This window comes from Chroicocephalus ridibundus, chromosome 1, assembly GCF_963924245.1.
Source record: "Chroicocephalus ridibundus chromosome 1, bChrRid1.1, whole genome shotgun sequence".
Taxonomy (NCBI): Eukaryota; Metazoa; Chordata; class Aves; order Charadriiformes; family Laridae; genus Chroicocephalus; species Chroicocephalus ridibundus.
In genome coordinates, this window is record NC_086284.1 from 157,493,930 (window position 1) to 157,508,686 (window position 14,757).

At 39.9% G+C, this 14,757-nt stretch overlaps 1 protein-coding gene across 3 annotated transcripts in view; it reads left to right on the forward strand.

Annotated features, from left to right (window-relative positions):
- Window positions 1-14,757, forward strand: part of BRAF (B-Raf proto-oncogene, serine/threonine kinase) — an 80,655-nt gene that overhangs the window by 22,680 nt on the left and 43,218 nt on the right. For all 3 annotated transcript variants that reach the window (XM_063319959.1, XM_063319950.1, XM_063319941.1), the window contains exon 3: window positions 2,851-3,114. In XM_063319959.1, coding sequence (XP_063176029.1) covers window positions 2,851-3,114 — 264 coding nt within the window. The remainder of the gene's footprint in view (window positions 1-2,850; window positions 3,115-14,757) is intronic.

A 14,757-nucleotide genomic window follows, 5' to 3' on the forward strand; every position in this document is an offset into this window, starting at 1 on the left:
CTGAAATATCTTTAAAATCCTTAATTTAATGAATTGCTGGAGCATTCTGATGAATCGTCTTCATGCTGAAGATACTGTAAAAATAAGGTTTTTTTGTTTGGTTTTGAAAAACAAGGTTAGAAATCACCCTTATAGTTGACCCCGAGGGCCTTGAGTGACTTGAAGGTTTGGGTAGCTGTTGATGCCTGTTTGCTTATACAGCTGTGCTGCTGAAGGTCTCTGCTGTAGACAGGCCAACCCTGTGGCATAATCTTTCTTTCAGTTAGAAATACTTGCCATCGGTCAGCTTTGCTGTTGTAATACTCTTTCAATTTAATCTCCATACTTCTGTGTTCTGTTGACTTGGTGCTGTTGGCTGTGTAAGGTCTGTGGGTTGTAGTCATCAGCTGAAACCAATGTCTCACCAAAGTACTTAATCTTGGTGAAAATAAGATTTTATTGGAGCTGTTCTGTTTCTGCTGCATGTACTGTTGCTGCTTCTGTATAAAAAGAATTTATTTTTTTAAGACAGAAAAATGCATTTAAAGTCTACTGATGCATTTCTAGTTCCGTTATGTTTTTTTACAGGATCTTCTGCTATGATATTGAGTAACAGTATAATACTTGAGAGCTTTTGTCTCCATAAAAAATAGAGAGCTTTTCATGCAGAATTTAATGGTATAGAACCCAAAGCCAGTAGCAGCTCCTAGCTTTCCATGCTCATTGTTTATTCTTGTAAGATAAATCGTTTGACTTTGAGTTTGCATTAGTGACAGATTAAGCTGCCGGTGTAAACATTGTAGGATTGAGTATTTTGAAAGATGTGTGTAATTTTGTGAAGGAACTAAGCCCGCAAGTATCGGGAAGCAATGTAATGTTGCATGTGTTCAAATAATATTTTGCAATGTTCATGAGAAAAGGAAGTAAGTATTTAGAAAAGTATTGGTGAAATGGTAACAGTTTATGATTCTTAATTTTTGTTTACTGAAAATAATTCTTGACGCATGGAACTTTTACTGGAATTTACATGAAAAGTTGATCCTGGAAGTCAGAGAGACACTTGTGTTACCGTACAGCCAAAAAATGCCATTGTTTATAATTGGGTAACCTTTCAATTTACTTTTGACAGTAGAAATTGGGTAGAGTGAAAATATTTTGGTTTTAAGTTTCTAAGTTTGGGGTCTACTTGTGAAATGCTAGACATCATCAGTTTTCAAAAGAAATAGTAAGTAGTTCTCAGTTTCCTGCAACTTATGTCCGTTTATTAAAAATGGAACCCATAAAATTTATAATTTGAAATTGTGATGTTCACCACCATTCTTTAAAATATGTTTTCTTTCTTAGTCCTTACTGTCAAATTATCATTCTCTGTGTTAATGCTGAGGGGATGATGACACAAATTTTGAACGTCGATCCATCCTGAGGAATGCTAAACCTTGATGAAAAGGGAGGAGCCAACCACTCTTTACTTGACAAAACCAGCCTGGGTTAGGTGAATTTGCACACACTACGCAGAGAAATAAATTAATGGTAAAATGTAGTATTTGTCGCAGCACTACTGTATGCGGGTTATTTTTTCTATTAACCTTAATGTTTCTTTTCCACATGTAGACCATGCAGACTTTTTGGTCAGTTCAGTTCTCCTATAATTTAACTAGCAACATGTTACGCACACAAAACTTGAGGAAAGCAACTTTAAAAAAAAAAAAAAAAAGTATCTTTCCCTAACATAAATATCCTTTGTAGCATTGAAAATTTATGCATCTTAGCATAGATCTTGGTCTTGGAGAGATCTTGGAGAGCTAAGTAGAAAATTCTGTTCCCTACTGCTTAGATGTTAGGTTTGTAAGATGTTTGTTTCTCCTTGTTTGTAAGGATCTAACACATCCTTGGTTAACACTGACATGCTCATGCAGTGTGAAACACACATTCCTTAACTGATTCAAAGTTTTGAAAATACTTTGTACTAATTTGTATGCTAAAGAAATAATTCTTATACTTGGATACAGATCAAAATTTTCTTGTTACGAAGGCAAACAAAGTTGATGAAAACAAACTTTAAACAAAAATATATACCAATGACGTATTTGTGTTATAGAGCTTGGCAATAATGTCTAACTTGGCTATATTTAATAAAAAATTAATGGACAAATATAACGTTACTGAATTGGATTGTTTAAGAAACTTGGTCAGTGTGTGATCAGGTTCTACATAAACTTGGTGGAAAATCAAATAAGTCTCATACAGATGTTAAAAAATTGTTTCAAAGGATCACTTTTACATTTTTATGGATGACTTTGTAACAGGGCAAACTTACTTGTGTTCTAACTGAAATAAAGTTTTTTGTTGCATCTGGTATGAAAGAGTAGTGCCAGAGATGAAAGGTGTTGAACAGTGAGCTAGGTGAGTTGTCAGATACAGAAGGTAAAAAGCAGATTTCAGCTTTCTCTTAATTATTGCATTAGATGTATTTAGCTGTCATTCCACAGAATGATAAATTTAGCTGTAGTACAGTAATTCAGCAATGCAGCTGACAACATTTGGTAAAAATTGCTGTCTTCTTTAATGTAGTTTTGAATTAGACTATTTAGTGCAGATGCTTTGAAACTGTGGCTTATGATTTCTTTTATCCACTTATCCATTTAATCTATTAGAAAAAATTAGTTGTTGATTCAGAAGGTTTAATATAATGAATTATATGCCATTTCTTCTTCGTGTCCTACTGAAAAATTTGACCAGACCATTTTGTTCATATTACTGCGAAATTTGAATTAGTTTAGAACGCGTTTTATTTCGTGTTCATTCTGGATTTAGATCTCTGGTTTTGTCTGAGGCTACCACATCATTAAAACAGCTGCTTTTCCTTCACAGGCCTATGAAGAGTACACCAGCAAACTAGATGCTCTACAGCAGAGAGAACAGCAGTTACTGGAGTCCATGGGGAACGGAACAGATTTCTCTGTCTCCAGTTCAGCTTCAACAGACACAGTTGCATCATCTTCCTCCTCTAGCCTCTCTGTAGCACCTTCATCCCTTTCAGTTTATCAAAACCCTGCTGATATGTCACGGAATAACCCTAAGTCTCCACAGAAGCCTATTGTTAGAGTCTTCCTGCCCAACAAGCAAAGGACTGTGGTGAGTCAGTTTCTATTCACATACTTGTAACCTCAATATTTCGTGTATCTATCTCTCTCTTTCTGTATGTAACAGTTAATTTGGGAGCTGAAAAAATACCTGTGTGGACGCCAAAGAGGTTGCATGATCACTACTTGTGCTCTGCCACGCTCATTTGTTTTGGTGTGTTGAATGTTTTGTACAGGATTAACACAAAGACATCTGTTACAGCAGTAATACAGGATACAAAAATTTCAGGAGTCTTATAACAATGAAGATACCTCAAGAAATATTTCAGCTTTCTTGGATAAATAGTGATCTACCATTTTACAATGGTAAGGAGGTGGCAGGAAGCTCCGTTTCTTGTAATATACAAAATTATTGATTAGCTTAACAGGGCAAGATTGGGGAAAGTGTTTTCCACGTTATCAAAGTTACTGGCAGCAGTGAATGCTTTAGAGCAAGTACCAGCCTCCTGCAGCTAAGGGGAGGCTGCACAGAATTGCTTAGGTTTGTGGTTTTTGGTTTTTGTTTCTTTTCCTGCCCACTCACTGTGGTGAGTGTTTCGTGTTGGGACCCTGATGCTATCAGGCCCTGTGTAGAGGACTTGCTAGAGGATGGACTAGTTGCTATTAGGAGAGGCAAGAAGCGTTGCCTGCAAACTGCTCAAAAAATAGCGTTTATCAGTTTTGACAATGTTAGTGATTTCTGGAGTCGTGGAAGAAGAGCTGATTTTTTGCTGGCTATTTGATTATCTGTTACAGGCAGGATTTTTTTATCAATTAAGAGCTGACAACTGAAGAGCCTTGATATGTGCTTGCAGAATAGTACACTGCAAACTGGTACATGAAATTGCTGACAAGCCATTGTCTAGGCTCTGTTTTGCAAGGGGTTGCATACTCTTAGAAGGGAAGCTGTGGTTCCAGAGGACGTGGAAATGAATGGATAACACAGCCAGTGTCTGTGTGAAGCCAGTGCTTTTCATAGCAGTAAGTCAGGTGTTGGCTGTCACTGGACTGTGACTGCCTGTGTAAATTGAGTTGCTGGCAAAGAGAGGAAAACATAAACTGAGTAGTGCTGGGCATTGGGAACATGTTGCTCTCCATTCCCCTGCCACTTTCCTTCCTTCCATCCCTCCCTCTACCTGCCCCGCTGAACAAAAGAGATCATAAAATTTACAGTGGGAACAACAGATTAAAGGGCAGTTGTTTTCACCTGATTTGTGGTTTGGTTTTTTTTTTTTTAAAATATTGCTTAACTGTTAAAGATTGAAATTAGTGTTTGGCTTCGAACTAGAGAATGAGGGTTTAATGTAAACTATGAAAACTGTGCAGATGTACAGTGTTAAGCAAGGTGAATTTGTTGTCTGCCTATGAGGTATGGCTAGGCACACAGTACTACCCACATTGTAAAATTTGAAGAGAAGGTACTGGATTTCAGAGAGACTCTGGTTTCTTCGTGTGTTCTGACCCACCCTGTCTGGCTGTTGTAGGCACAGCCCTTGTCATGGGGCTGTCCCACAAATTGTTTTTCTCTTCTACAATGGGCCACAGTATATGGCTTCCTGCATTGGTCAGTGCATTTTCTTTTGTCTTTCCTATGTGTTATCTTGCCCTCTTCTCTAAGCAATATAGTATATATACTGCAATATTCCTCTTCTGCTCCTTTCCCTCTCCTCTTTTTCACCTCTTCTTCAATCCTTTTGTCAGAGCTGTAGTAAGGCTTTTCTCAAGTCTGAGCGCCTTATTTCAAGGAATAATTTTATATAAAGAATAGTTTACGATTATGAAATACCACATTAAACTCAGTCATTAATTAAACTTTTTTGATGTTTTATGTGTATATTTCACCAAGTTTGAGTTATTTCTGAATATGCAAATGTGCTTACAAGTTAGGAAAAAGAGGCAACTGTATTTCAGTGTGAACCAGGTGATACAAGTTTGGGCTAGTACAGAACTGTCTTGCTTCATCTGAGGCATGGTTTTGTGCATGATGCTGGTCCATTCTAATCAAAATAAAACAGGTTGTCTTCACCCAATGCATCTTTAAGTTCCTAAGTAGCAGTAACAGATCAGCTTGGTATGCCCGAAAACATGTATAAGATTGTGCTTTCATGAACTCGTGTGTCTTCTCACTTTTTGTCCCTAAGCTTTGGGGGTTTTGGTGAATATTGTGATTCTGTGGTATCAGTTGTGCTCACAAAGAGCTTGCAGATTTAGCCAGAGAGATTAAGTTTAAGAGTGACAGCTCTGTTGCCATGTCTTCACTAAGAGTTAACTTCCTAGCCTGAGGACATGCTGCCATTTGAGGAGGAAACTGTAGCTCTTAGCGGTAATGCTCAGTGGCTGGCAGCAGGACATAGGAGTTTTTTCCAGCACTGAATCTAGATGCTCTTTCCTGGCTGTGGGAGACAAACGTGGTCAGGGAGAGACTCTTGCTCCTGTCCTCAGCTCTCTGCTGGAGTCTAAACACCATTTGCCTTATCAGTCTAGCCTTGCAGCCTGTTTCCAATATTAAATGTAGATCACTAAGAGTAGAGCTTCAGGAAAATCTGTAGCCTTGTGCTGTGGCAATTAAAAAAAAAAACAAAAACCCAAAAAAACCCCAAAAACCGAAACCAAACCCTAAACCAAAACAAAACAGTGATACCAACAAAAGAGTAGGAGACAGGCTAGTGATAGAGGGAAGGTGCAAGACACTATGCTAAGACACATGGAAAATAAGGAGGTGATCTGCGACAGCCAACATCGCTTCACTAAAGGCAAATCGTGTCTGACAAATTTGGTGGCCTTCAACAACGGCATTACAGCATTGGTGGATAAGGGAAGAGCAACTGACATCATCTACCTGGACTTCTGCAAAGCATTTGACACTGTCCTGCATGACACCCTTGTGTCTAAATTGGAGAGATGTGGGTTTGATGGGTGGACTACTTGATGGATAAGGAACTGGCCGGATGGCCGCACTCAAAGAATTGCAGTCAGCAGCTCAATGTCCAAGTGGGGATCAGTGATGAGTGGTGTTCCTCAGGGGTCAGTATTGTGACTGGTGCTGTTTACCATCTTTGGTGACATGGACAGTGAGATTGAGTGCACCCTCAGCAAGTTTGCTGAGGACACCAAGCTGTGTAGTGCAGTTGACACGCTGGAAGGAAGAGATGCCATCAGAGGGACCTGGACAGACTTGAGAGATGGGCCTGTGCCAGCCTCATGAAGTTCAACCAGGCCAAGTGCAAGGTCCTGCATGTGCAGGCAATCCCAAGCACAAATACAGGGTGGGTGGAGAATGGATTGAGAGCAGCCCTGAGGAGGACGACTTGGGAGTGTTGGTGGATGAGAAGCTCAATATGAGCCAGCAGTGTGTGCTCACAGCCCAGAAAACCAACCGCATCCTGGGCTGCATCAAAAGGAGCATGGCCAGCAGCTCAAGGGAGGTGATTCTACCCCTCTACTCTGCTCTGGTGAGACCCCACCTGGAGTACTGCATCCAGCTCTGGAGCCCTCAGCACAGGGAACATAGACCCATTGGAGTGAGTCCAGAGGACTTTTTTACTTCTGTTTTACACGTTCTTTGGATCTAGTTGTGTTACTAAGTTGAACTTTTTTTAATAGACCTAGTAAACTGTCTCTGTTTTAGAGCTGGGACATGGTGCTTATAGGAACTCCGAGTGTTCGGGTTATTGGCCTTGGAGCTGAAGTTCATTTCTCTGAAACCTGAAACAGTGCTCATGTTATTGAGCAAGTCAGGAATTTCTTGTATGGTGACTCTTAAAGTAGTTAATGTAGTTTCTCTGTTTTCAGTATTCATTGATCCTGCATGTAGTCTGTTGAAAACTGAGGAAATTCCAGAAGCAAACCCAATTCAGAAGGATTTGCAGCTTACTGGCATTTTTAACTGCTGGTAGTCAGATGATAGCAGTAGGCTAATAGCCTTAAAAAGCTCCCAGCAGTTTTCAGTGAACACTGAGATTACTTGCTGTACGAAACTTCCTTTGTTCTCTCAATGGATAGAGAAGGGTCCTACACGTCTTTACTCTTTCTTCATAACCTTTGGCTTTAGAAAGAGACCTGTCGTGTCTCACTTGTGCCCATGAACTGAGCCATTTGCTTATGTAGCCATGATGGGAGTTTGGGGTTTTCAACTATACAGGATAGCTTCTGATGTGATGGGTTGAAGCAGGAAGGAGATTCCTTGTGAAAATACATGGTACCTGCCATTAGGGCCTTCCCTTTGCCCCAAGGATAAAATGTGTCCTACAACCAAGCACAAAGCTGGGAGAGGAGAGATGCTGTTAAAAGTTGCACTGTTGCAATAAGCTTCCCCCCACCCCAACCGTAACTGCTTTCAATTAATATCTGCTTCTGAAATAAATCTCTTTTTAATATCACAATAATATTTTTGGTCACTTCCTCCAACCACAGACCCACTTCAGGAGGGGAGAAATCTTGTCAGGTACCAGGGAGCCTTGTTTTATTTTTATCTGGGAATGCAATGACAGTTCTTAAACTGACTTAAAGTGACTGGAATTATGTTGGTAATGGAGAACGAACCTCCTTATTTATCTTTGATCATACTCTGAAGCAGTCCCAAGTACTACAACAGCCTTCTGCTATTTGTTTAGAGCTGTTAAAAATGCAGGAAATGAGGGGGGATGCTTACATTTTTGGGTAGCAACTGCCTTGTTACTTGGGGGTTGTCAATGTTTTTTGTTTATTAGTAGTATTGTTTGTGTGTAGGATCACGCAAATAACATCTGTTTGAATCGGCTCCAATTAGAAATATAATGTGAGGAAACTGATGGAGTACAAAGAAATGAGACCGCGTTGATCAGCGTAAGTGACTTCTGTGCATAGCTCGTGTATGTGTTGTGGTAAAGCAGAGTGTTGGACAAAGTTTTTCCTAATGTGGGAAAACATGTGATGGTGCTTCCTTGAAAGTCTAGCCGGTATGTGGTAGAGCCTACTGCTACTGACCAATTAGCAGTTGAAGTCGGCATCTTGATTCAGCCGTCTGCACAGCAGGCTTGGAATGTAACTTTTTTTGAAAGCAAACCCAAGTAGCTGGCTTGGTTAGTTGGAGGGGAATCAATGAATAAGTAGAGTCAGAAATAGAAGATTGTTTTCCTTTTTAGTTGTCCTGGAAAGGCATGAAGTTTCCTTCTCTGAACAATCTCCTAGGGGAAAAAAACCAACAGATTGTTTGCTGTTCTCGGGATGGAGGGGGGGGCTGGGGAATGTTTATTCCCTATAATGCAGAAGAGATAAATGTCTGAAATACATCCACTTCCTCTTTCCTCAGTGGCATGGTTCAACTGTCAAGTTAAATGTCCTTTGGAGAAGCATTCTGCATAGATGTGACCAGGATAAGGCTGTGCGGGTGGATTTGTTTTGTTTTGTCCTAGGCCAGAGGGGAGGATGTTGAAATAATACAAGTGCAAGATGGTAAAAATCTACCTGAGACCATCAGTTGTTTTTGCAGAACAAATTGATGAGGCTTATCCAAACTGCGGGTGGGAGAATTTAGGGAAAAATCAGTTTGAAGGTTGTTTGGGTTAGGAATTTAAATGGCTGTGGGGTGGATAGTAACAAAACTGATAATTACGGGAGAGCTTTTGGATGGGAGAGGGAGGTAAGAACTCTGACCTTGAGCTGGCTGCTAGAAGTCTGAGAGATTATGTTAGATGCTGAGACTTGGTTTTGGTGGAAGGGAGATAGTCTTGAATGGGAAGTGGATGAGAGTGTGTCAAGATAAAAGCACAGGTTACATTTACTGATGAGATTTCTGAGAGAATGCATGGAGCCAGAAGAGGACACACCCTTGTGGGGTCCTTAGATAATTGTGTTGTGGTTTAGGATTATTTTTTTTTTTCCGAATTATATGACTGAAGGTGCAAGCAGAGAAGGAAATGAAACAGAAGACAACACTCATACAAATGAATGGGAAGAGACGCATAGCTGGTTATTGGGAAAGGGTAGTAATTCAAAGAGAATGAGGATTAACAACTTGATCCAGAGGTATGAGAAGTCATTAAAGATCTCAATAGGATAACTTCAGTTTGATGTAAGAGGCAGAAGACAGTGAAAAAGTTTAAAATAAAAAGAGGAGGAATTCCGGGCAATGCATGTGAGCAGCTTTCTGTGAGTGTGAAGATTACAGGAATATGGTATTTGCATATAGGACAAGATTTAAGCATTTTTTGGGATTGCTTCTAGTTGTGGGACTTATTTGTTTGGTTTTTTTATTTTTCTTTGAGGGTTTGGGGTGGTGGGTTTTGTTTTTTGAGCATCTGGGTAAAGTATCTTTTGCATGTCTTTGGGAGTGCCAATTTTAAACTGGTAGGCTTGAGATAAGTTAAAAATCCCCATTTCCAATTGCAAGGACTGTTCCAGTTTTTGCCTTCCCCATTAAAGTTGACCAAACAGTTGAAATTATTTAGGAATTTCACCTGTTAGATTGCTTGGTTACTGGAGACCTTAAGATATTAGTAAGACTTTTTAGACAGGTTTCCTTGGGTGCATCAGTTGTGGCTGATCCCTTGTAGGAAAGTGTTCTGAGACCTTGAATGGAACGAACATTTTGTGGATGTACCTGGAGTATTTCAGTGTTGCAATGAAAGAACACAAGAACAGGGCAGGCACGTGTGATACTTTCCCTGAGTCGTCTTCCAAATCGGAGCTATTTGTCACTCAGGAATGTTATGAGTTTAAGTGTTTTCTATTTGGAAACCTCTGTCCAGTCTCTGTTAAACCCATGCTACGGTTACTGGAAATTTGTGTCTCGTGGTAAAGAATTCTATGGGAATGGTTATATGTGGTGTGAGCGTGTTGATCTTTAAATCTGCCACGTGCTAGCTCTCCATACTGAAGGAAATAGAGGCTTCTGAGAAAGCTGTTTAATACCAGGCCTGATACAGAAACAAGTAGCTAAAACAGGTCATAACTGAGGAGAGAAACAGTATTAGCAGGTTTGTGATGTTGAAGTGAAGTCTTGTAGGAAATAAGAGAATGTACTTGGGGGAAGGGGGGTGGGTCTTCTAACTCAAGTACTTTATGAACAAGATCATATAACTTGCTTATATTAGCAGCCCTGAATGATTTTGATTACCCAAGAAATCTCTTCCAGCCAAGTACTTACAGTGTGGGAAGAAACAGGCTGAAACCAAATGAGCAGTCCTGAATGATGGTATGCTGGAGTGTGGAACACTAGAAAAAAAATCGGTGGTTGGGTGTAAGAAATGATGGGCAGTTGAAAGGCATCAGGTGGTGATGGTCCTTCTCTTAATCTGTATGTAGCCTGTTGCTGTCTGCTGCACACTGCTAGCCTCCAGAGGAAATGTTTGCTTCGTGTCTTCTGGCCACCTTGGTGGAGTGGCTGTAAGGGTGGTAAGGAGTCTCTGCTGCTCTGCTCAGGGAGCTTATAGGTCCTCTTACAGCTCCAGTGCCTGCTCTCTTTCTGTGAGCAGGAACAAGGAGTGGATTTGTTAATTTTGAATTTCATTTCTGTCCATAGTGGTCTGAGTAGTGACAGTGAAACTGGGTGGGGGGCGGGGGGGGGTGAGAAAGGGTCGGGAGGAAGAGGAAGTAGAAGATGCTGTTGCTGCTTTGGGAGAGCTTGGTGGCCTCCAAGTACTTCAGCTCTCAGTCTGCAGATTCTGGGTAGGATCAAATCATTGTCCGTTTTCACCCACCGTGAGGTCTCAAAACTTCCTATGGCAGCTTCTAAACCAAAAAGTAATACTTTGGTAAAGAAGAGAGTTTCCCTTTCTTCTGTGTTCAGCTATGGAAGATTGTCTGGTTTTTGGTTGTTCTTTGTTTTGCTTTTTTAAGTTTAATTAGAGTAATTTGTGTAAAAACTCAGCATAAATTCGGGCCAGTAAAGCTCCTTTCCACTTCGTGCGTTGGTACGCTTCATATAAGTGTCATAGTTACATACGTATTAGAAAGTTAATGGAAGTTCTCAAAATTCAAATGTGAGACTGAGTTTTTAAAAGGGAAAATTTGTATTTTTAAGACTTACAGAAACTAAACAGGATTGTGAATGTTGTGCAGAGGGACAGCTCTTATTTCAGGTTTCTCACTCTTGTCACACCTTGGTTAATTAGTGTACATCTGCCTTTTAATTAGACAAGCAATCATGTGATCTTCTCTGCAGTCAAGACTGGAAGAATCAGATATTTTTACCCTACCTAAATTCTTAGCATAAATTAATTCATCATGCATGCACAACTGGGATCCTTCAAATGTTCTGATTTTAGATCTGGTACTTGATGTGTTCCTTTAGACTTAAGATTTGCATCTTGCTTTCTGTGGTTTATGCTGTGAGTTTGTGCCTCAAGCCTACTGAGTAGTGAGCACTGGATTTCTATAGGCATTCAAGCTGCCCTGCCGGTTTCACCTGTCAAGTATAAGGAAAATTCAGAGAAGGGATGTTCGGGCAGCTGAATAAACTAGTTTCTTGCTTTTAGTTACACACCTGGTTTAAGATGATTGGGTTTTTCTAATCAAAAGCAATTAAAAATTCCTATGTTGTATTAAACATGCAGCAGAAATGGATTTTATTTTTAGCGTATGCCAATGGATGCCTGCTGAATGTATCTGAATGCTTTGGAATTTTGTGCATCATATAAGCAGACTGGTAGAATGAAGTAAACGGTAGTTTACTTTCAAGTAAACATCACTTGATTTTTTAAATTTTTTTTAAATACTTGGATCATCTGGCAGAGCTATTTGCCTACCTATCATGTTGCTGAAAGGCAAAATCGTATTAGAGATTAAGTTATCAGTTTTCATTGGGAAGAAGTTTAACTATGGAAGACCTCTTTTAAGCTGTCAATAAGCAAACAAAACTTTATTACATCACAGGAGTTGTACAATGAAATAAACTTTACAGCTACCATGAGGAACTGCTTCATGCCTAGGAAAGCCTGAAGAATGTGTCTTTGGGAGGTGTTTAGTGAAGCAAGGTGAGCAGCGGTGCTACAGCAGACTGTGCCCGGGTCTGGCTTGAGTGGAGTTAATTTTCTTCACAGCAGCTCCTATAGTGCTGTTTTCAACTGGTGAACGCAACTGTGCTGACAACACAGCAGTGTGTTCGCTATTGCTGAGCAGTGCTTGCACAGGGTCAAGGCTTTCCCTGTTTCCCACTGTCCCTTCCCGCTGAGGAGGGGACACGGGCAGGACAGCTGACCCCAGCTGACCAAAGGGATATTCCATGCTGCATAACAACATCCTCTGCAATAAAACGGAGGGGAGGTTTTTCCAAAGTAGCTATTGCTCAAGGACTGGCTGGGCATCAGTCTGCTGGTGGTAAGTAATTGCTTCTGCATCACTAGGAAAACTTTTTCCCTTCACTTAATAAATTGTCTTTATTATGACCCAGGAGCTTTCTTGCTTTTGTCCTTCCAATTCTCTTTCCCCATCCCATTGAGGGGGGAGTGAGCAAGCACCTGGGTGGTGCTTACCTGTCTGCCAGGGTTAACCCAGCACACAGCCTAAACTCAGTGTTGGTTAAATTCAAAGTAGTATGTGTTGAAAAGAAAATAACTTAATCTACTTCCATTTTATTGACACACAGTCTTAGATTGCAAAGTCAAACAATATTGAAAACTTGCCACTATAAAATTGGTGGTCTGTCATCTGGAACGCTTCGTGCGACATTGATCGCTGCTTTTTAAGAATATTCCTCAAGTAAGGAGAGATTAGTGATTTCTTAAGAGATGGAAAGTCTGTCTGTAGAAAGTAATGAATGATAAAGGAAAATATTATTTGGAGCGTGTTTCCTTTACCTCATGATGTGGTAGGCAGGCACTCTGTGAAATGGAACGCAACTCACAAATCTGAAAATAATTGGAAGAAATTTTTTAATTCCATGTCTAGTAAGTCATGCTTAAATTCGTGGCTTCTTGCGTTGTTTAATCAAACTAACCAACCAAAGCTTTAATATTTGTAGAGAATGTGTATACTACCTGAAGATGAAAGTATCCATTTGTTTTTAGGATCGGTTGCAACAGTTTAGAGAGGGATGTGAATTCTAGCCCTTCTGCAGTACAATTTCTTCCCCCCCTGCCTTTAAGGCATTTGGAGTGTGATCATCTGCAACAGGATACTACGCAAGTGAGCTATGAGGCTGACCTATTAGAAAGATTTATTTAAGCTATTTTGTAACTTAAATTTCTAGTGTGTTTGCGTTTTGGTTTGGAGAGCAGCCAGCTGACTTTTTCGTCACTAGATCAGGAACCTCAAGGTCCTGGGTTTTGATTCCCATATAGTGGTTATGTATATTTTTCTAGATAAGCATTTATCTCGAGTCTGAAGCCATATTTTCCAAACTTGTTTTTAATCAATGGGTCACTGTCAGTCTTCATGACTTCTGGCACTGGTATTCACTCTAAAAATTTAAGATGGTGATCCTGCTGTCTGCTATCACCTTACAAATGATGAGTGCTTTTCTGAACATGGTTTGGGTGCTGTCCCGCAAAAGCTTGAAAAATGATAGTGTGGAGCCTGCAATTGACTAGGAACAGCAGGTTTGATCCAGTATGGTTTAGTGACGGCATACTCTTGAGCAAATGTTCTGTATTCACATAAATCAGTCCATTGTGTTCTACAAATGAGTACCCCTTAATTGCGTTGGAGGTACAAGTGGGTGCTGATGCCGATGTCTTTGCAAGTTAAATGGGATACATTTGATGGAATGGTAACAGCTTTGTAAAATGGGTAAATTCTGTTCAGCTTCCCTTGGAAACAAGATTTAATGCAATGGAATTGTCTCCCATTTGTCTTACTAATGTCCCCCATTAAGAATGTATGTTCTTAACTGCTGCTTTCCCCTGTAAGTTGTCCAGAGCTTCACACCCTGAAATCCAGAACAGCTGTGTCTGAAAGCCGTGCTCTTCATTTTACAGAGGTTGTGATGTTCAGTATCATCTTATGCCCTCTTTGCCACAGAAGGTGTTAATTTTATCTGTTAGTGCTGTAAAAAGTGTCTGACTGATTCGGTTAAACATTTGTCCTTCATTCATTGTATTTTTACCAAAAAAACTATCATGTCAGAAGGCAAAACTAGTTATTTGGCGAAAAGACAGCTTAGCTTATTTCTCTCCCAACACATTGAACTCTGTGAGCACGTTGCTGGCATTTCTTAGTCATACAGATACCACAGTGGGAAGAAGTGTGATCTTTCAAGGTGTATGTGTTGAGGTAAGTAAGGCAGTATTTTGAAGTGGTATTTCAAGATCTGTACTACTTGGAATATTCTCACTATTGTATCCAGTACTTTGTTTAACTGTTTAGAATTTTTCTGAAGGTCTAAGGTATGTTAACTTTACGTACATACGTAACACTTGGCTAAAGTGAGCTGAACTACAGTGCTAGGCTGAAGGAAAAAAAAAAAACAGAACCAGATAACTAGTTTTAAGAAATATAATACTAGATATTCAGAGCTGTCCAGTCTCTCCACTTTCAGAAAATACCCTTACATTGATTTTTTTGAAGTGGTTCTCAGTCTCTTCAGTCTCTTTATTGCTGTAATATATTGGAAACTGCACTGGGTAAGGAAGCATTTTTAACTTCCTGAGACTATGCCAGTTTCTGCTCTGATGTTAGAAAAGTGATGTAAGAGTTATTTAGGGATGTAGCCCTCAATTTCTTACTGAATCGGGAATGA